General features: G+C 39.5%; 1 protein-coding gene across 1 annotated transcript in view; it reads right to left on the bottom strand.

The window, feature by feature from the left end:
* The window catches only part of SLC9A9 (solute carrier family 9 member A9), a 733387-nt gene that overhangs the window by 691256 nt on the left and 19970 nt on the right, over positions 1-22161 (bottom strand). Inside the window, 1 exon segment of the mRNA XM_043990722.1 lies at positions 16275-16477. Within this exon segment, the coding sequence (XP_043846657.1) occupies positions 16275-16477 (203 nt within the window).

Below are 22161 nucleotides of genomic sequence, written 5' to 3'. Positions count from 1 at the left end.
GAATGGGCCAGCTCCCTAATGGAAATGGTGGCAAGAGTGGGACTCAGGAGCCCTTTGATTTTAACCGGCTGGACCCTCCCTTCTTCCTCAGTTACAATTTGCCAGTCAAGACACTGGCGCCAAATGCTAGCCAATTGGAATGCAGTACAGTCAAAGGGGCAGCCTGCTAAACTCCTCCCCATGTGACCAGCCCTGGGTCTCTCTCATCATGTGATCCTGATTGCTGGGGAGGGGGGAGGAAAGGAGCCATTAGTAAGCACCCTTCTCCCAGCTGAAATTCACCTCCCAGACATTCCCCAGACAACTTCAATCAGCTTTTGAGGGGGGCCCATATTTTCCCACACTGGACCATTGTTATAGTTTCCTAATAAGTGTCCCTATCTCAAGTCCCTCCTTTGTCCCAACCATCCTCCACCCAGCTACCAAACTCTCCTTGTCATTTTTCCACCTTGGAAGCTTCCTGGGTTCCCTATTGTTTACCAGAGAAAACGCAGTCTCTTCTTTTTGGCATTTTACTTTAAGATGCTCATAATGTGGCTCCAACCTTTATTTCCAGATTCATTCCACATGACTCCTCTTAGTTTACTTTATCTTCAAGCCTTACTGGTCTACTAACTGTTCTCTGAACTTGGAACTTCATTTCCCATCTGTCTGCCTTTGCACAGGATGCACCATATGCCTGGAATTCATTTCCTCTTCACTTTTCCCTTTTGGAATTTATGGATTCCTTCAAAGCTCAGCTCAGATATCCCCCCCTTGTAGGAGCTTTTCCTTATTCCACTTATTGTTATTGCTCTTTCCCTCCTCAAAGCACAGTTTATATATTGATCTGTGGACATACATCATCCTATGAGTAGCCTGTATGCTGCTGCTGCTTCTTCTTCTTCTTCTTTTTTTGCCTGTATGCTTCTTAAAGGCAAAGAGGTTTTAAAGATTTTTACTTTGTCATTCAAAGACTAATGCGGTATCAGTGAATGTAGTAGGTTTTTAACCAATGGTTATTAAACAGGAGGGACAATAGAAAATAATTTATAGTGGTGATTGATGAGTCTACTGCCTTCTAAGGGCGTTCAATGAAACATGGTGTCCTTGTCTGACAGTGATGACTCCATAGTGTCAGGCCACTGTAGCCTGGTAACAATGCCTCTGGCATAATGAGGAAAGAGCCCTCCTGATGAGATATTCTATTCCCAAGAAGCTTCTAGTCGTTAAGACATCCCCTGGTATACAGAAACGTGTGGGATCAGACCATAACACCTTGAAGGTATAAGGAAGGGATTTAAATTCCTGGCAGAAGGGCTACTTAAGCTTTGGTTGAGACCATGTCAATTACTCATGCTTTAGTTTCAGTCATGTGTATTAATTTACTCCAAAGGCTAGTGTGATATGTGAACATTCCTCATGAATGTTATCACAGGAGATCACAGAGATATCTTAGCCCCACCCAGATCTCTTCTGGAGACTACTCTGGTGAGTCAGTTAACAAGTATTTATTATGTGTTTACTATGTAATAGGCATTGTGCTAAATTCTGGGGTTACAAATGGAAGGCAAAGAGGGATTTAAGTTAGGATGTGATGGAAGCCAAGAGCAGAGTACCGAACAAACAGTTATTAAATGCTTACTACATATCAGGAACTGTGTTATGTGAGGGGTTGGGGTGGGGTGGGGCGTTAAAAAGAAAAAAAAAACTGAACTAGTTCCTGCCTTCAAGAAGCTTGCATACTAATGGAGAAGACAATATGTAAATAATTAGGTGCCTACAAAGTATATGGATATGTGTCATTTGAAAATATATGGGGATGCCTGTCTGTTCTACGTTTTAGGGAACTTAGCTGGGGTTTCTAATATATTGCTACTTGGAAATTAGAGGCTACAGCACCAGTCTTTGACATTAAGCATTTATTAAAGCATATTAAATGTTAATAAAGAGAAAGAGAGCACATTGCTCAGAATTAGAGTTCAGAAGCCCTACATACCTAGATAGAAAAGAGAGAGAGCTGCATGGCTGCCTCCTCCAGTGTCCCAGCCCAGCATAAAATACCAGGATGGGGAGAGGCACAACTAGAAGAGCAGGGGAGAGAAGAAAGTCGAGGAGGAGAGAAGAGAGCAGACCGCCCCCCCTTGCCCCAAGCGTTTTTATCCTCTATCAGGTAGAGGTGGGTCACTGCACCTTGATCCAAGCTAATTGGCCAGTCCATTGATTGGCATGACTTGAGGGTGGTCTAAGTGAGTTAACTTCCTTTAGGTAGTCAAGAAAGTCCATCTACATTTCTTTTGCAATCCTACAGACTTTGGGCTGTCCTTGAAAGAGATCAGGCAAAGCTCCCTAGAGTGGGGGGCCCTCTGAGTCCCCCAGAACCCCATTATTTTTTCACACATACTTAAGAGCAATGTAGTTAGAAGGTAGTATCAGAGGGAGAGTACAGAGGAAAGCAGAAGAAGAAAGGCCTCCTGGAGCAGGTGAGATTTGTGCTGAGTTTTGAGGAAGTAATGAACATCAGGAGGTAGAGGTAAGGGGGAAAAGCAGTCCAGGCATAGGCAACAGCTAGTGGAATGGAGTCAGGAGATGGAGTGGGGCGTGATCAAGGAAGACTAAGAAGGGCAGTGTCGCTGTGGAAAGTAAGAAAACTGGGCAGCTAGGAAGAGGTCAAATTGTGAAGGGCTTTAAAAAGTCAGAGGATGTTATATCTGATCCTGAAAATAATGTGAACCACAGAGTTTACTGAGTAAGGGGGTGGTAGGAGCAGAGGTGAGCTTTAGGTAGATCAGTTTGATAGCTGATTGGATTGCAGACTAGAATGGGAAGTCTGTCCCCCCCCCACCAAATCCTTTCCAAGAAACTGCAGGTCAGAGTTTAAATACTTCCCAACTCATAACCCTGTGACGGTTGCCTAGATGTTGGGTAGGGAGAGGCACTGGTAATTTGTCATATTTATTATTTATATAAATTGATATGGATATGTTATTTATAAAAGTTATTTTAAAAAATACTAAGTTATATGTATTAGAATATATCTAGGTATATCTAAACATAATGTAGAAAATTTACATGATCTATGTCATATATGTGTATATGTATATAGTATATCTATGTTTGATAATCACATATCACAAATAAAATTAAAATTTTAAAAAATTCTGCAAAATTCTTTATGCTGACATAAGAATCCCTGGTTTCCTTCAAAAACTCTGCTCAAGGGGCAGCTAGGTGGCACAGTGGATAGAGTACCAGCCCTGGATTCAGGAGGACCTGAGTTCAGTTCTGGCCTCAGACACTTGACACTTACTTACTAGCTGTGTGATCTTGGGCAAGTCACTTAACCCTCATTGCTCTCCCCCCCCCCAAAAAAAAAAAAAACTCTGTTCAAAAAATGCCTTCTACATGAAGCCTTTTTTATCCTCCATCCCACTCCCAGCTGCTTTTTCCCTACCCTAAAAAAAAAAAGTGTATTGTATTTATTTTGTACTTATTTATGTACATGTTATCTCCCCCAAGAGAATGTAGTTCCTTGAGGGAAGAAACTATTTCAATTGTGTCTTTTTAACGTTAGGACCTAATATGATGCCTGGCACAAAGTAAGCATTTAATAAATATTCATTGGGTACTCCACTCCTAGCTCCTACCAAGTCCCAGCTAAGATCCTACTAACTATAAGAAGTCTTTCCTAATCTCCCTTCTTGCTAGTGCCTTCCCTCTGTTAATTATTTTCAAGTTATCTTGTATCTATCCTGTTCGGTTACCTCCATTAGACTGTGGACTACTTATTTGTCCTCCTTGGTATCCAAGCACTCAGCACAGTGCCTGGCATATAGAAAGGGTTTGATAAATGTGCATTGGCTGATTTGACTGATGATAGGAGGTGATTAAAAAAATGTTTGTTGATCAATGGGCATGTCTTCACATCTGATAATTCTCCAACCCATAATTTTTATCCAAGAGACAAATCGTTTTTTGTGAATAGAAAATAGCCCAATCCTTCACAGCAAATGAATCCACATTGGTGCAAATGTATTACAGAGTTTAAAAAGTTGAAAGCCAAGTATTTCATCTTGTCCCATGCCTTTTGAGAAGTTCCCCATCCCGAAAGAGAGCTCATTAAGAGGCTCAAGTGAAGGGAAATGCTAACCTAGTCTCACCTCCTAGGACATTCACTTCAGATTTCCCCAAACCTTTCTCTGTCCTTTTACATATAAAGACAAAGACATGAGATTAAATGTAGCACTGGAAAACAAAGAAAAAAATACGTATTTTACAATCAATCACCAAGGGATTATAGCTCCACTCTATAGAAATGTGCAATATTAGAACCGGGAAGAACCTTACTATCACATTCCACAAGAGATGGAAACTGAGACCCAGAGAATAGGGATGGGGACTTGACACTTGTGGACCAAGTCATTAGTGGCAGAGTTAGTAGAAAAACCTGGTCCCTGAAGTTTCAATCCAGCATCACATACACAAACTCAGAATTTCAGAGGTGGAAGGAATCTTAGAAGACATGTAGTTAGGCTACATCTTATACCTGAAAGAAATCCCTATGAGAACAGACAAGATACATAGTCCTCTGGCCTTCCTTGAAGACCTCCTTTTTATCAGCTCTGATTCTTAGAAAATTTTCAAGTTCAAGTTCAAATTGGCTTTTTTGCAAGTTGAAACCATTGTTTCTGGCTTTAGCCTCTGGGACAAATAGAACAAGTGTAATCCTTCTTCCACATGACAATCCTTCAAATATTTAACTAGCAACTTTGGTACCCAATGCCCCAGGCAAGCAGCACCAGCTGAGGCAAGAAATATGAAATACACCCTAAAATCAACTTTGTAAGTCATGAGGTGAAAATAATACAAGAAGTAATTAAATTCAGTTGAGTGGGAAGGAGAATGTTTTTTAAAGTAACTTAGGGTAATGGAGGGGAAGACTCTCAAAGGTAGAAAGGATCTCAGAGCTCATCTATTCTAACCCATAGGATTTGAGATCCCATGTTCTTTCTACAACTTGTGGGAAGGAAAATCAGCACCACAACTATTGCTGCTCATTGACGTGGTAGGAGGGGAAAAGGCAAGGCAAGGGAGAGGCTAGTGTACCTGGAAAGGAGGGAGGGAAGGAGAGGTCATGGGGAGGTAAAGGGCTGATTAGACAGAGTTCTGGGTTGGACGGAAAAGAGAGGATGGAAAGAGAGGAGGAGAAAGCCAGAAAGCTTCATTTGTCTGTCCCCAAAGCCTCCTTAAACTTAACCTCTCCTGTTGACCAATGTGAGAATTGGAGGGCCATCAACCTGTTGAGAAAGACATTGCAGGGAAGCTCTGCCCTGAGGAGAAAGCATGAGGTGACCTTTCTGGGGTTTCAAAGGTCGGATTGGCATCCGGAAGTTGTGTCAGCCGCCTGTGGGTTGTGTCAACCAGTGCTACCAGCCAATTAGCTTGGCACTGTGTGTGAGGATGGCTCTGCTCCCTGTTTCACAGGGGGCTTCTGGGAGAAGCAGTGAAGGAGCGTGGTCTTTGGTGTAGGAAACGGCTGTTGGCAGCAGGATACTCTCTTTCTTTTAGACAGCTAGATGAAGGTGGTTTTTCCTCTCTCTCTCTCTGCTAACTCCTAATATACTTTAATAAATGTATAATGCTCAAAGACTGGTGCTAAAGCTTTTCTAATTTAAGGCGACCACACATTAGATTTTAAACATCACAGCTAGAATTTTAAACTTTACACTAACTGTTACTAATGAACAGATTAGCCCAAGAGCCCAGAGAACAGAAGAGCTCCCTAGTCCACCAGCTAGCCCTGTTTCCTTAGCCATACCAGAACAACAACTCCCATCGAGATGGGGTTCCACCATTCCCACCACCACCAACCCCAAATGACCACTACAAACAGGGAGGCAAGATATTTTAGTCAAAGTATCAATGCACCTTGAGGAAGGGACTGGAAGCTGCACGTATCAGGTAGGACAAGCCAAAGCCACTACATCCCCTAAGACTGTAGTGGGAACAACCCAGGACCCAGTACCCAAGAGCTCTAGCAACAAAAACACCCAGTTCTCAATGCCATTGGCCCCACCATTCTGGCTCAAAAGCCATCATCCAGGAGAGCAACCTCTATGGAGATGGACCCAGCAACATCATTTTCAGACACTGCAGCCTCCACCTCTTCAGCAGCCACAGCTGAGAAACAGAAAGCAAAATTGTCCACCCCAAAGTCCTTGACATAGTCAAATCGTTCAATTACAGAAATGAATGAGGGGCAGCTAGGTGGCACAGTGGATAGAGCACCGGCCCTGAAGTCAGGAGGACCTGAGTTCAAATCCGGCCTCAGACACTTAACACTTACTAGCTGTATGACCCTGGGCAAGTCACTTAACCCCAACTGCCTCACAAAAAATAAAAAAAAAGAAATGAATGAGGTTTTGCAGTGGAAGTGATACTAAGAAAATGCATTGCCATCTGCCTTGCTACTGCAGTGTAAAGACCACTGGGCCTCCCCCTTTAGCCTTGCTGTTAAAGCCTCCTACAAATCTTTTCTTCCCCTTTAGAATGTGGACACCTCGAGAGTAACGATTGTCTTATTGTTTTATTTGTATCCCCAGGACTTAGTACAATGTTTCGTACATGGTTAGCAATACTTTGTTTAATTTATGTCTGAATTCCCAACACCTAGCATAATGCGCTTAATAAGTCCTTGTTGGTTTAGTGATTGGGAAATAAAGGTCATGCCACTGTGACCTAGCAGAAGTCAGATAGCTAGATTGCCTCAGCCACTTTAACTCTGGGGTTCAGTCAGAAATGTTGGAGGCAGGATGGTACAATAGTTGGAATGCTGGTGTCAGGAGACCTGGGTTCAAATCTTCATTCTTCCACTTGCTACCTGTGGGACCTTGGACAAGTTACTCTCTGGGATTCAGTTTTCTCATCTGCAAAATGAAGGGGGGTTGTCTTAGGTTGACTCTAAGGTCTCTTGCAGCTCTAGGTCTAAGATACATCTGGGACGATGTCTCTGTAGAAAGGTGAGAAGTAAAAGGAAGCAGAAGTGGGAGAGAATCCCTTAAGAAAGAAGATGTGGAAAATTTCTGTTCTTCTATGCGGTTATAAGAAGTCCAACAACAATAAAAGAGGCAAGGTGGATCAAATGAAAAACAGCTTACAAAACACTGATATAAGGAATGACATTATGGTTACAGTAAAGAAGGTGGGGACAATTTTAGCCTCTCTTCCAAAATGGAAAATTGCAAGTTTGGATAAGATCCATAATCATTGGTTTAAAAGTTTCACAGAGCTGCATGAATTATTAGCCTGGGTCTTTACCAGATTGCTCTCAGACATAACCCTAATCCCACCTTTCTTAGCAGAGGTTTTCATAAATCTATTCCCAAAGGACAAAAATATGATTTATCTCTCAAAATATAGACCATATACCTCTCAAAATATATGGCCATGAAAAATGGGCCATACATTATACAAAGTATTCAAAGTTTGTATCATGAAAAATCCATAAACACTTATAAGAAAACAACATATTGGCTGAGGAGCAAAAAGGATGCTCGAAAAAGATGCAGGGATATAAAGAGCAACATTGATTTGATAATTATTGAACAAGCTGCCTGAAAGCATTGTAACATATGCACTGTCTTTGTTGATTATCACAAATCCTATGAATAAGTTACATATTCATGGCTTATGCACATACTGCTAATACATAAAATTGTCTCAAGCACATTGAGAATGCTAGAGTTTTTTTATGTCCATGTGTAGAACTCTTCTTTGTTTTAAGATGCTCCTAACTCTCTGGACTTCCCCTCCATGTCCCAGAAGCCTTCTCACCCTGGAAGATCCTACAGCTGCTGTAGTCCCATCTTCTGATTGATGCGCTCCATGGAGAACTTCTATTTTGAAGAGGTGTAAGGACCAGTTTGTGGGAAGCTAGGTGGCAAAGTGGATAGAGTGTCAGGCCTGAAATCAGGAAGACTTCCTGAGTTCAAATCTGTCCTCAGACACTTACTAGCTATGTGACCCTGGACAACTCACTTAACCCTGTTTGCCTCAGTTTACTCATAGGTAAAAAGAGCAGGAGAAGGAAATGGCAAATCACTCCAATATCTTTGCCAAGAAAATTCTAAAATGGTGTCACAGTAAGACACAACTTAAAATAAGGACCAGGCCCATATTCATTCCTTTATTCCTTTCCTAGCCCCATGCCTCACTCTCCAGACTTTTTCTCCATTCTCACTTGTGGGCACCTTTTCCCCATTACCCCCTTGTATATCAGCTTCACCCCCACCCCACAATAGAATGTAAGCTCATTGACAATAAGGATTTTTTTCTATTTTCCTGTATTCCTATCCTCAGTGCTTAGCACAGTACTTGACCATAATGAGAGCTTAATACCTGCTTGTTGACTTGAAAAATCACTAACACAAAAGTATCAAGAATTCATCAAAAACATAGCATTTTCAGGGTGACAGTTTAAGCCCATTATGGTCCTGCCTAGCCTTAAATCCATGATTACCTAATGTAAATAGAAAGAAATAGGGATATCAAATTAAGAAACTAGTTAAAAAATGCTTTATTAATCTCTTGACATATATGGATAACATCAAGCTACAGGAGTCCACTGGAAAAATTCCTGAAGTAGCTCTTTTATCTAATGGAACCTTTATGCAATTATATCAAAATGTCATTTGGACTTGATAAGTGTAAAACTGTTAAGACATGCCATGAAAAGGCTGAAAACTTAGAGCATGAATCTGAAGGTCACATTGAACTATTCAACAAAGGAGATACCTACAAATGCCCTAGTCTCCTCTAGGTAAAAACCTTTCATGCATAAAGTCATAAAGATGTCCAGAAGAAGGCCAAGTACATTAAGAAACTCACTGACATCCTGGAATTAAAGCTGAATGGGAAAAAATATGTTTGCAGCCATTAATACCTGGATAAAAATCAGTCTTAATGGATACCTTGGGAACTTTCAAATGGACCACATCAGATTTGGAGAGTATCCTAAAAAATACTTGTACAAGCCACAGAAGTAATCTTCCTAAATCAGCTATACCACAGCCATACCAAAAGAGAACATAGATATTATTAGAGATATTATACAGATTTTTTAAAAGAAATTTATGCAAATACTCTAGGGGTTAATATATATTAATTCACAGAGCAATAGTAAGAAATTATAATGGGCACTGGATTTGTTGACTGTGACTGAAAGTAGCTTACTTACAGACAGTGTCTATGAAACAACTGAGAAGCAGAAATGCTATCGAAAGTCCCTCCATGGGGCAACATCGACACAAAATGAACCAATGATATATTGACAAAGAAGCATGCTATAAATGATTGAGTCATGTGGATTTGTTTGAGGAAATAGAAGAGTTTTACTGGTAATTCAGGACCAGGGCACTACCACCCCAAATTACAGCAAGGTTATCCTTAAGGAGTCCAGACTTAGTGATCAACGCACATTATTCAAGGAAACAGTCAAAACTGTGCAACCTATCATTGAAGCTCTAGAAATTTACCACCTACCAAGTAACTACCAAAACATGACCTAGTAGGTATAATGTATGCTGGAGAACTCAACTAATAAACTTAAGAAAAACATTTTCAATAGATGTCACCAACCCAAATATTCAATCTCTCAGCTCCACGAGAAAATATGTGTAAAGCACATTGAGATCCTTAAGATGAGTATACAAATACTAGCTATTATCATCACCACCACCCCTGCCACCACCATATGCAAAGACAAAGCTTTCAAACTACAAGGAGCTGGCTGGAGATATCTAAGCCCAATGAGAAGAGAATAAGACACATGCTATCCTTGCCATCCTAAGAGTTCCCACTTAGCCTACACAGTATAACCTTAAATTGTAATACTTTTATTCATCTAAAAAAACCAGTTTTTTGACCAGCCATAAAATAGTCTGTAGAATACCAAATATAATAGAATATTATATGTATGTGTATGTATGTGGTATAATGGAACACCAAAAAATAATAGGATAGTGATTTTTTCCCAACATCCTTTGAATCTTATATAAATGAAAAGAACAAGATGACAATTAAAATGTTTGTTTGTTGTTATTGACTCATTGGAGAGCTATAGGCATGGCATAACCAGATGTCTTTATTTTGGCAAAGGAGTTAGCAACGGGGCAGCTAGTTGGCGCAGTGGATAAAGCACTAGCCCTGGATTCAGGAGGTCCTGAGTTCAAATCCAGCCTCATACACTTGACACTTACTAGCTGTGTGACCCTGGGCAAATCACTTAACCCTCACTGCCCCACAAAAAAAAAAGAAAAAGAAAAAAAAGGAAAAAAAGAGTTAGCAGCAATGGGGGAAAATACAGAAATTGAGAAGTGCCTAAATCAGTCTAGGGCCACCCACTGGAGATTATTCTGGGAGTATGGAGAGGGCAGTGGTAATAGTGTCAATTAAATCAGTGTATGAAGTTTTGTACTATCAGTCTGCTCATGACAACATTAGAGATCAAACTCAGTCCCATGAGACAGTAGGTTGGACCCATCATTGTGATGTTGTGTCCAAAGCAGTGACTTGGCACATGCTCTAATATGTGGTCCACAGACAGTCAGGTGGATAGAGTGCTGGACCTGCAGTCGGGAAGGCTCATCTCCCTGAGTTAAATCTGTCCTTAGACACTAGCTGTATGAGGCTAGGCAAGTCACTCAATCTTGTTTGCCTCAGTTTCCTCATCTGTGAAATAAGCTGGTGAAGGAAATGGCAAATCACTTTAATATCTTTGCCAAGAAAACCCCAAAATGGGATCATGAAAAGTCAGACATGACTGAAAAAACTTAACAACCAGGATTCAGAGGTATATCTCATAGTGGTTTGGGGATTCATGTCCCTTTATCCTTCTTAGTAAGTTATATGGCTCTCTGTGTTTCCAGACCTTAACTCCTTCTTCTGGTGAGTTCTTTCCATATGTGTACTTTGTACAGTTTCTGGGGAGCCTCACTAGTCTAGCTCACTCTTTTGGAGTGGCAGAAGACTGAAATCCAAGACAGTTACTGACATTTGAAGGCAAAGTTGTACAGTGGAAATGAGAATGGAACTTGGACAGCGGGGACCCAAGTTCCAATTCCATTGCCTCCACTTTCTAGCTGGGTGACCTTCTCAAGCAATTTTCTCTCTCTAAGTCTCAGTTTCCTTATCTGCAAAATAAGGGGAATTAGACTAGAAGACATCTAAGCTTCCTTCCAGCTCTAAGTCCACGATCCTGTGATTCTATTTAGAACCCTGTGAGCAGGGGCAGCTAAGTGGTGCAGTGGATAGAGCACCAACCCTGGAGTCAGGAAGACCTGAGTTCAAATCCAGCCTCAGACACCTGACACTTACTAGCTGTGTGATGCTGGGCAAGTCACTTAACCCTCATTGCCCTGCAAAAAAAAAAAAAAAATCATTTGAAGAATCAAGAATTCAAGGAGAAATCAAATGGAAAATGAAAAAAGGCGGGGGAGGAAAGGGAGCTTTTTGTTGCCTCTCCATGGTATGGAAGTGAAATTCTAGCAGAGGACAAGCTTTAGTAAGTCCTATTAAGTTTAAAAGATTGAGCATGATGGACTCCACCCCAGATCACATTCCATCATTCTAGCACCTGCCTTGCTAAATTCAGAGAGTTCCATCACTAAGAAGTTAGCTACAAGGTGAGGAATTGTTTTGGTCACTGCCCCTCAAAGGTCATCTACTAAAGTAAAGAGGGGCCGCTATCTGCATTAGTGAAAGGAGGGCTTGCTGCCAAGCTGAGTGCCAAGCATGGTGCCATTCACATAGTAGGCATTCAAAAATGCTCATTGAGTGAACAACTGAGTGAATGTTTTCTTTTTCTGTGGAAGGCTACTTATCTGAAATGATAGGGTGGAGATTTGTTGAGATGGAGTGTTAATTGAAAATTTCACATGTTCTGGAAAACAATTCCATGATATTTATAAACAACCAATTGGCAGCTTGTTGTGTATCAGCAGATGTAGTGCCACCATTATGCATCAGCTGTAAGTAGAGGCAAATTCATTTGTGCGAGTAGCAGTATGCTGTAGTCACAAGACTTGAGTTCAAGTCCTGACTACATAACTTTTTAGCCTTGTGACGTTGTGCAAGTCACTTTAGCTAAGTGTACTTCAGTTTCCTCATCTATAAAATGGGCGACCTTCTAGCTGGGTGACCTTCTCAAGCAATACCCGCCAAGAAACTGCTTGGTAAACTAAAGCACTGTATAAATGTGAATGACAATTATATGCTTCTGATTTTTCCTGAGGTTTTTCACGCAGAATTTTATAAATATGTAGCCAACAATGGGATATGTCTACTGAGCATAATTTGATTCTATGAACATTGATTAGTATCCTTCTGCTCTGCAGAGCAGTGTTCTTCAAAATTGTGTACATGTACCCCCAGGAGGCATGCAAGATAATCCACTGGAACATAGAAAAAGACACTATGTATGTATATATATATATATATATATATATATATATATATATATATATATATATATATATATATAGGTGAGGCAATTGGGGTTAAGTGACTTGCCTAGGGTCACACAGCTAGTAAGTGTCAAGTGTCTGAGGCTGGATTTGAACTCAGGTCCTCCTGAATCTAGGGCTGGTGCTCTACCCACTGCGCCACCTAGCTGCCCCCAAGACACTATATTTTTCTAAATAATTATAAAGAAGTTAAATCTTGGTAATATTTAGTATATTGACTGACACCAGGACCTTCACTCAGTCTGTATATGAGATGGTTATATGTTACTTATAGTCACTGAGAGACTCAGAGGGAAAGTAGGAAGTGAAGGACAGTACAATTCTCCCTTCTCTATCAGCACATTGTAAAATAGGGTAGTTTATATGTGCCAGTTAAATGAATTGCTAGATTACATTATTTAGCATCAACAAGTAATTGACACAAGATAGATAAGTGACTTGAAAGCTTCCTGCAAAGAAAGCACAGACTAAAAATAATACTAATAATACTGTTACTAATCACACTAATGATACTAAGAATGGAGACTCAGACACAGACAACCTGAAAAGCACAGACGCTTCTCCTACTCCTTCCTATGAATTCTTCATCTGCCAATTTAAAGATGGAATCAAAATGAAAGCTGATGATGCATGACTATGAAAACCTTCTGTGGTCCCACACAGACTTGCTCTGGTTTCCTCATGGCAAATGCTTAAAAGGGTTGTCAAACTGAAGGAGGAATTGTGCATTTTTCTTTTTATAAAAATCAAAGGGCTCCAAATCTTGCTGCCTTTTCTGTGAGAACGAATGACTGTCAGTAGTGTGCTACCTTGCTAGTGTTTTGGAAGAAAATAAACCTAATTCATCCCTTGAAGGGGAAGGAGACATTTCAACAAAGAATAGGAAAATAATTGCTTTTTGAAAGAAACATTGTTGTGCCGTTAGTCAATAAACATTTATTAAGTGCCTACTATGTGCCAGGCACTGTGCTAAGGGATGGAAAAAGCATTTGGAAAGTAGGTATTTGGAAATATTTATTTTGTTATCTATGTCCTTTGATGCCCCTCATTTCCATCAAGAGAGGATGGCATAGTAGATAGAGAGATGTTCTCAAAGCTCAGAAGACCTGGGATCTTATGCAGTCTCTGAGATATGATAGTTATGTGATCCTGGGCAAGGTTCTTAGTCTCTTGAGTGTTCTAGGCCAATGGTGTCAAATGCCAATAGAAATGAGGGCCAATAACTGTACATAAGGATCCCTGCTATCACAGTGATATATAGAAGTGATCTCCAATTTTTTTTTCTTTTTCTTTTTCTTTTTTTTTTTGAGGCAATTGTGGTTAAGTGACTTGCCCAGGGTCACACAGCTAGTAAGTGTTAAGTGTCTGAGGCCGGATTTGAACTCAGGCCCTCCTGATTCCAGGGCTGGTGCTCTATCCACCTAGCTGCCCCGATCTCCAAATTTTTTTGATCCTCTACCCAATTAGTTGGGCAGATGGATGAATAGAATGCCAGCCTGGAGTCAGGAAAACTTATCTTCCTGAGTTCATTTCTGGATTCAGACACTTACTAACTGGGTGACCCTAGGCAAGTCACTTCACCCTGTTTGCCTCAGTTTCCTCATCTGTCAAATGAACTGGAGAAGGAAATGGCAAACCACTTCAGTATCTCTGCCGAGAAAACCCCAAATGGGGTCACAACAAATTGAACACGACTGAAACAACTGAACAACAACCCTATCAGTAAAAAATAAAATCAAATAAAATGTATGTGCTCCCAGTATGTCTACTTATTAATAAATTATGTGCATGTGCTACTATATTAAAATAGTATGCACATTAATACTAGGCACACTTATATGTCATGTGTGGTTTTATATATATATATATATATATATATATATATATATATACATATGTATATATTTTATAAAATCAGATAGAAACTACATTTTAATTTCTCAATCTGGTTCAGACTGCACTCAAGGGTTGTGGGCCACATGTAGCCCACAGGTGGTTTATTCACCACCTCTGTTGTAGTTGTCAGACTCATTAAGACTCTAAGTTGCAGAGAAGGTGCTGATCTGCATTGCTAGATGAAGTTTATTCCCCAAGAATTCCCTTTATCAATGAAATGTCAGGGTACAGTCCCTATAGCCATCCATAGCCACCATTATGGGATTTATTGGACAATGTAAAGTGTATCATAATAAAATTTCTCATATCTGCACAATAAAAAAACAACTTGGGAACAAAACTTTTGAACCTATTTTATTTTTTTTTTTGTGGGGCAATGAGGGTTAAGTAACTTGCCCAGGGTGACACAACTAGTAAGTGTCAATTGTCTGAGGCTGGATTTGAACTCAGGTCCTCCTGACTCCAGGGTTTGTGCTTTATCCACTGCACCACCTAGCTGCCCCCAAATTTTTTTAATATTTCAAATGAAGTTTCAATATAAAAACTGTGAAATGCTAAAAATATAAAAAATATGAAATGAACAAAACCAAGGAAATATAGTATACAGTAAGAACAATGTTGTTTGAAGAACAACTCTGAGTGAATAAGGTATTTTGACTATTATAAATACTGAAATTAACTATAAAGGCCATATGAAGAAAGGTGCTATCTACATCCAGAGAAAGAACTGATAAATAGAAGTATGTTTAGAATAATTTTACATATCTATACCTATTTGTGTCTAACGGTAGTCATCTCTAGGGTGGTGGGGTGGGGAGGGAAGAAAAAAGTGGGGAAAGAAATTGACATGATAATTTTGTCACATATTTGAAGGGAATAGCAAGGTGTGCTTAGTAGATTTTCAGTTTCATATTCAAGCATCTTTTTTTATTTTACTATGTAATGAAAATACTTGTTTTATTCCATAAACTAAACATAAAATTTTAAAGATGCAACTCCTCAGAACCAGACCTATGAATCACTATCACAAAATGAGATCTTTTTTAAAATCATGACACACATTCAATTGCATTGATCTCACTAATAAATATCAAGATTAATAATGTTTTTGGTGAATTAAAAGAATGTGGGTACTAGAAATAAAGTATATTTTTTTAAAAAGCATTCAATATTTATCTAATCCTTTTTCAAATATCTATTTTAAGCTCTTATAATATACATAATCAATTAATACAGTAGGACATGCATCATTGCTCTTGTTCTTGTTCAGTCATTAAGTCATTTCCAGCTCTTTATGACCCCATGGACCATACTGTCCATATAATTTGTTAATAAATAGACATATATTGGAAGGATGTACTTTTTAATTTTATTTTTTAACTGATAGGGTAGAAGATCAAAGGTTTGGAGATCACTTCTATACACCATTCTGCTAAGTGCTGGGGAAAATACAAAATTTATAGAAGATAGAATTACTGCCCTTGTGGGCCTTAAGTCTCCTTACATAATAATAGCTTGCATTTGCACAGTGCTTTATGACTATCTTCAATGTTTATAAGCCTCATGGGAGTATTTCAATTAATTGATAAGTGGGGACAAATTGTTTATTTTATTTTCACCATCTTAAGTGCGGTTATATTAACAATACTATTTTGGTTTGCCCCTTTATCTGTAGAGTTTTTTCCCTTTTTTAGTAATAAAGATGAATTCAAAATGAGATTTGTTGGCATCCAAATTTTTACCTATACATGGAAAGTTTGTCCAGTCATCCTTCTATACAAGTGTGGGTTACATGAATGCATCTGTATTTACCACAATTTACAATGCAGCAATTGACATGAATTATGAACTACAACCAGCTAAAAAGGGGGCCCTTACCTTTTCAAGCATTGCATTGCCTTGGTGAGCATTGATGTTGTGTTTGCTGATCTCCCTTTTGTACTTATATTCATAAACTTGGTCAGTGATATTAACCAGAAGTGTTGATGGGCTAGAAGCCAGCTTTCCACAGTCATAGACGGTTCCACTTTCAATGTCAGCTGGCGCTGTAGCATAACGTAGGATCAATCCCATGATGAGACCTAAAGATGACAATACAGACTTAATGGCTTTGAATAAAGGGAATCGAGAATATTCAGTACTGGGTACAGGTGCAAGTGACAAGGGAAAGGACATCATTTTGCAGCCTTCAAATGTTTTCATTCCTACCCAGAGATCAGTCCTGTGGTTCTTACTTCTCTAGTATTTCATTTAACTCATATTAGCTGAAATTGAACAAATCCTAGTAGAGCACTGGCCTTGGAATCAGGAAGATTTAGGTTAGAATCCCACCTCAGGTATTTACCAGCTCTGTGACCCCGGACAATTCACTTAACCTCTCTAACCCTCAGTTTCCTCATCCGTAAAATGGAGATAACAGTAATAATACCTACCTCCTAGAGCTGTTGGGAACATCAAATGACATAATGCATATAAAGTGCTTTCCAACCTTAAAATGCCATATAAATGTTTTATTAGTAGTATAATCATTAGGTATCTTAGAACTCCATTAGAATAAACACAAAGCCCTCAACCTGCTGGTCTCTGGCATAGGGACAAAAAACATAAATGTGGAGTCTGTCGGACAACATGATATCAGTCCTGGCTCTACAGTGACACATTGGGGCAAGTGGCATGTTAGGTCCAGTATTGGAATCCATAAGACATGGACTGAAATCTCACCTAGGATCTATCTGCTAGACCTTTGTGGTCTGAATGCTCACAGATTTCTTTAGTATTCAGGTGATAACCTTAACCCTTATTCATCTGTAAGGGGAGGGAATTGAATTAGATGACTTATAAAATATCTTGTAAAGGCAACTAGGAGGTTCAGTGGATAGAGCACCAGACCTCGAGTCAGGAAGACCTGAGTTTATATATGACCTCAGACACTTTCTAGCTATGTGACTCTTAACCCTACTTGCCTCCATTTCCTCAACTGTAAAATGAACTGGAGAAGGACGTGGCAAACCACCCCAATGTCTTTGCTAAGAAAGCCACAAATGGGGTCTCAAAAAGAATCGGACACGACTGAACAACTACAACTAAATGTTTTCATTGTGACTATTTCTATGTACCCCATATAATGTTAGGAGGCAGCAAGCTTCAGGAGCAAGAGCACAAGCTCTGGATTCAAAGGTCCAAAGTATAAAAGTCCGCCTCTGATGATCGGACCCAATGTGACCTTTAGCAAATCTCTTAACATCTCCTGGTTCAATTCCCTCATCTGGAAAAAAGCAATGGGCTGGAATATATCATCTCTGAGGTCAGCTCCAGCTCTTAATTGGTCATACTAGATTAAAAAGCAAATAAGATATGGTGCTTTGAGTTTTTTTGTTTTGTTTTGAATTGGATTGGATTTTTTGTACATGCAAGTAGTTAGCTGCTTTGAACTTTATTGTATTGTAGTCTTTGATAGTTGAAGATTGCTCTGATCACTTCAGTCATTTATATGACTTATATATAAATTATGGTTTGACCTCAAGAATTGATAAGTAGAATTGTAATGGATTTGGGAGAAGGGAACATTTAGTTTGGGCTTATAACACACTATAGTGTTATTATACAAACGTGTAAGGAAATCACATTTTCAGTTGTTTATGTCTGATCAAGGACAATCCCCCCAACCCCAGTCTAGTACATGAGGACATTCTTTTTTTTTTTTTGCAGGCAATGGAGATTAAGTGACTTGCCCAGGGTCACACAGCTCATAAGTGTCAAGTGTCTGAGGGCAGATTTGAACTCAGGTACTCCTGAATCCAGGGCCAGTGATTTAACCACTGTGCCATCTAGCTGCCCCCAACATGAGGGCATTCTTAAAACCCTTTGTTAGTCCTTGAAATGATGGATTGCTTCATTCTTTGTCAGTCACCTTAGCACCTAGCACAGAGTAGGTATTTGATAAATGCTTGGCTATTGATTAATTTCCTTCCACCAAAATTACTTTGTATTTACTTTCTATATATTTTTATTTGTTCATCTGCACACAGTTTGTTCTGCCAAGTGTAATAACTTCCAGGGCAGGGACTGTTTTTTTGGATTTCTGGGCTTTGGGGTTTGGGTGGGTTTTGTTTTGTTTTGTTTTGTTTTAGGGTTGTTTGGCTTTCTTTCCCAAGTTCCCAGCAGGTAGGTACATAATGGATAGAGCATTGGATCTGGAGTCAGAAAGACCTGGGTTCAAATGTGACCCCAGTTACTCACTTAGCTGTGTGACTCTGGGATAAGTCATTTAACCTCTGTTTGCTTCGGTTTGTAAAAACGGGGATAATAACAGCATCCACCTGACAGGGTTCTTGTGAGAATCAAATGAATTGCTATTTTCGCGTGTGTTTTGTTTTGGGTTGCATGGGGGGGGGGGTTGTTTGTTTTGTTTTTTGAGGCAATTGGGGTTAAGTGATTTGCCCACAGCTAGTAAGTGTCAAGGTGTTTGAGGTCGGATTTGAACTCAGGTACTACTGACTCCAGGGCCGATTCTCTATCCACTGAGCCACCTAGCTGCCCCCATGAGTTACTTTTTGTAATGTGCTTAGCATAATACAGGAGCTGTATAAATCTTTATTCCCTTCCTTTCTTCTTGGCACACAGCTGATGTTTGTTAAGTTCCTGTTTAATGGAAAAGAGATCCTTTTTAATCTTAGTTAATCCTGTCTCATTGTGTAACTCCTTGCCTTGCCTCTTTGGTTATCAGCAGTTCAGCTAGAGGCCTCGGACCAAACAGAAAAAGAAAGAGAAGAATAATATTTCCTTTCCTTTCAGCACACAGTGAGCAACTTCCCACTGTGATATGTACACAGGACATTTGATTGATCACAAGACTTGTCTGAAAACCTAAGGGAAGCCAAGTGATTGCCCCAAAATGCTGCCATGGACATGAGCAGCTCTCCAGACGTCCTGCAGAAGTCACATGCCTGTCTTGTATGTACCTGGTGGATTCAATGTTGCTTCCCCCATTCCAATATGAGCTACAGGAGGGCCGGCACTGTATTTTCTTTTTCCTTTCTTTGTATCCCTAGTGCTTAGCCCAGGGCCTGGCACAGAGCAAACTGAATAAATGCTTGTCAATCTGACGCTTGAGAGACCAACACTTCTCTGAAAGATGGCAGAAAGTCTGGAAAATTAAAGCGACCCTGAACCCTTCGCTGAATGCTGGCCTAGGAGGGAATTCCCTTTTGCTGCTCTGAGCCTTATTTATGACTTACACAATGATGAGGCCTTTCTATCTAGAAAGGTTTCCTGCGGATTCACCTTCCCAAGCAGAGTCTGTGCTGGTAAGAAGCAATCCAACAAGAAATATTCCTTTCCCCAGTGTGATGACAGGAAAACATAAGATGCTATGTGCCCCGACTAGAAATAACAAACAACCTGAAGCTAATATCTTTGAGTTTGGATCAACTTCCACTGCAACAAATTTAAGCAGGAATTTACTTTTTTGTTGTTGAGGGATTTCATGATACTATGAGGTATTCTGGTATAAGGGAAGCCCCCAGTCCCCTTTGCTACTTTTCAAGCAAGTACTCATTGTGGACATTTGGGAAAGGCCACTGATTCAGAGTCCAGGGACTGCTGGCAGTGATGGTGTTTCCTAAAGGCATTTCAGAAATCCACAGGAACACAACTAAGTGACAAGATTTAACATAAAGACTATAAGTTAAAGGAGGCAGTTAGGTGGCTTAGTGGATAGAGTACTGGGCCTGGAGTCAGGAAGTCCTGAGTTCAAATCCAGTCTTACACACTTACTAGCTGTATGTCCCTGGTCAAGTCACTTAACCTTGGTTTGCCTTAGTCCACTGGAGAAGGAAATGGTAAACCACTCTAGTATCTTTGTCAAGAAAACCCAATGGACAGTTTGGTCCATGAGGTCACAAAGAATTGGACGTTCCAGACAACAAATAAGTTACAGAAAAATGCCCACCTGCATTGGTAGATGGAGTTTGCTCATTAGGAGTTATCTATATCAATGTGATCACAGTTCCATTCCCCCATCCCTATCCTTATCCATTATCAGGGATTTTGTAGAAGAAAAATTGAAGCATGTCATATATAAAAACTCATAGCTGCACAGTGAAAAAAGCTTAAAAACAAAAATTTCTAACCTGTTAAAATCTCCTCCCCCCAAAAAGTTTCAATGGGTTCTGAATCCATTTACTAAAAATATAAAAACTGTTATACCCTCTGTTCAGTTTACAAGAACACCTGATTGACATCAGGGAAGGTGGGAACTTACTAGCAAATTGCAGCAAAATTTTTGCTTTGATGGATGAGTTGATGAGTGAAATTGAAAAATGAGTTTCATGACTTAGTAATCACGGTCAATAATGTACTTCTTCCATTTACATTCATACACATTGGTAAGACAGCTCTTCCAGCTGGAACTGCTATTTAAAATCAATCGTCAAAATAACCCAAGCTTCAAACCAGGTCTTCAAATCTTTATCACAATATGTTAAACCGAGATTTTTAAAAACTATGAAGACTATTCAATTGTATTGGACAAATGGACAAATGGACAAATGTCATTGTTAATACTACTTCTGGTGAACAAAAAGGATTTGTCGCTGTTAATTTCATATACACATATATGTATGTATATATATTTAAATAGTGTTTAATCTTTCTTTTCCTTTTTAATTTCTATTTTTGTATTCTCAGAGAAGTCGCATAATATAGAATTATGTAATAATTATATTAAGATTATTAGTTAATACTTAACATGATATATATAATATATGCATATACTTTACATATATCTCTCTATATCTATATATATACATATGTTAGGTACATGCACACATACATTTTAGTGATAATGCTGGTGATAAACGTTTAGAGACCTCTTATATATACCACCATGTTAAGTGTTGGGGAAGCTACAAAGTTTGGATACTGTACAATCCCTTCACTCATGGAGCCCAAGTCTCCTTAGATAATAATGACTAGCATTTGCATGGTGCTTTATGAGTATCATTCTCCATGTTCAACATGGTACATACAGCATCGGTGTGGAGACTCGATCAATTTATCTGAGTTCTGAATGCCAAGATCACATGGTCCCTGCAAGCTACAGTCGGTACGATTCATCTTCCCAAATAGATTCTGAATTACTTGAGCGCAGGGATCCAGAAGCCCAGTTTTCTTATTGCTAAAATGATGGAATTGTATCTTCTAAAGTCCTCTACAAATCAAACAACTTATAACTTCTATGCTTAAGTGTACCCAGCTGACTAGAAGTAACAGGCTCAGATGTGTGCTCATTCAATGCATGTTTATTGTCTGATGATGGATTGGTACCATGAACCACTGGAGACGAAAACATGAATACAAGAGGGTTCCTACACTCTCACAGAGTTTACAGTCAAGCTTCTGGTACCTGTGAGACTTTGACTCATCGTCAGCATCAAGCCCAGCATGCTTTTGAATTGTGTCTTCTCTTTCTTAGTTTATACCAAATTTCTCATTCTTCACCTGGCTAGACTATTTTGGAGTTTCTCTGAATGATTTCTCCAACATGTTCCCCACCCCCAAAACAGATGCCTTTTCCTTCTCCCCTCTCCACTTTTTTTCAGCTTTCTTTTGTGTCTTGCCTTCCCCCATTAAACTATAAGGGCAGCTGGTTTAGTGGATAGAGGACCATGCCTGGAGTCAGGAATCCTCATCTTGGTGAGTCCAAATACAGCCAAATACATTTACTAGCTGTGTGACCCTGTGCAAGTCACTTAACCCTGCTTGC

Source organism: Dromiciops gliroides, chromosome 3 (genome assembly GCF_019393635.1).
Source record: "Dromiciops gliroides isolate mDroGli1 chromosome 3, mDroGli1.pri, whole genome shotgun sequence".
Classification (NCBI taxonomy): domain Eukaryota; kingdom Metazoa; phylum Chordata; class Mammalia; order Microbiotheria; family Microbiotheriidae; genus Dromiciops; species Dromiciops gliroides.
The sequence above is the reverse complement of the archived record's forward strand: the minus strand, read 5'-3'. Positions and strand labels throughout refer to the sequence as shown.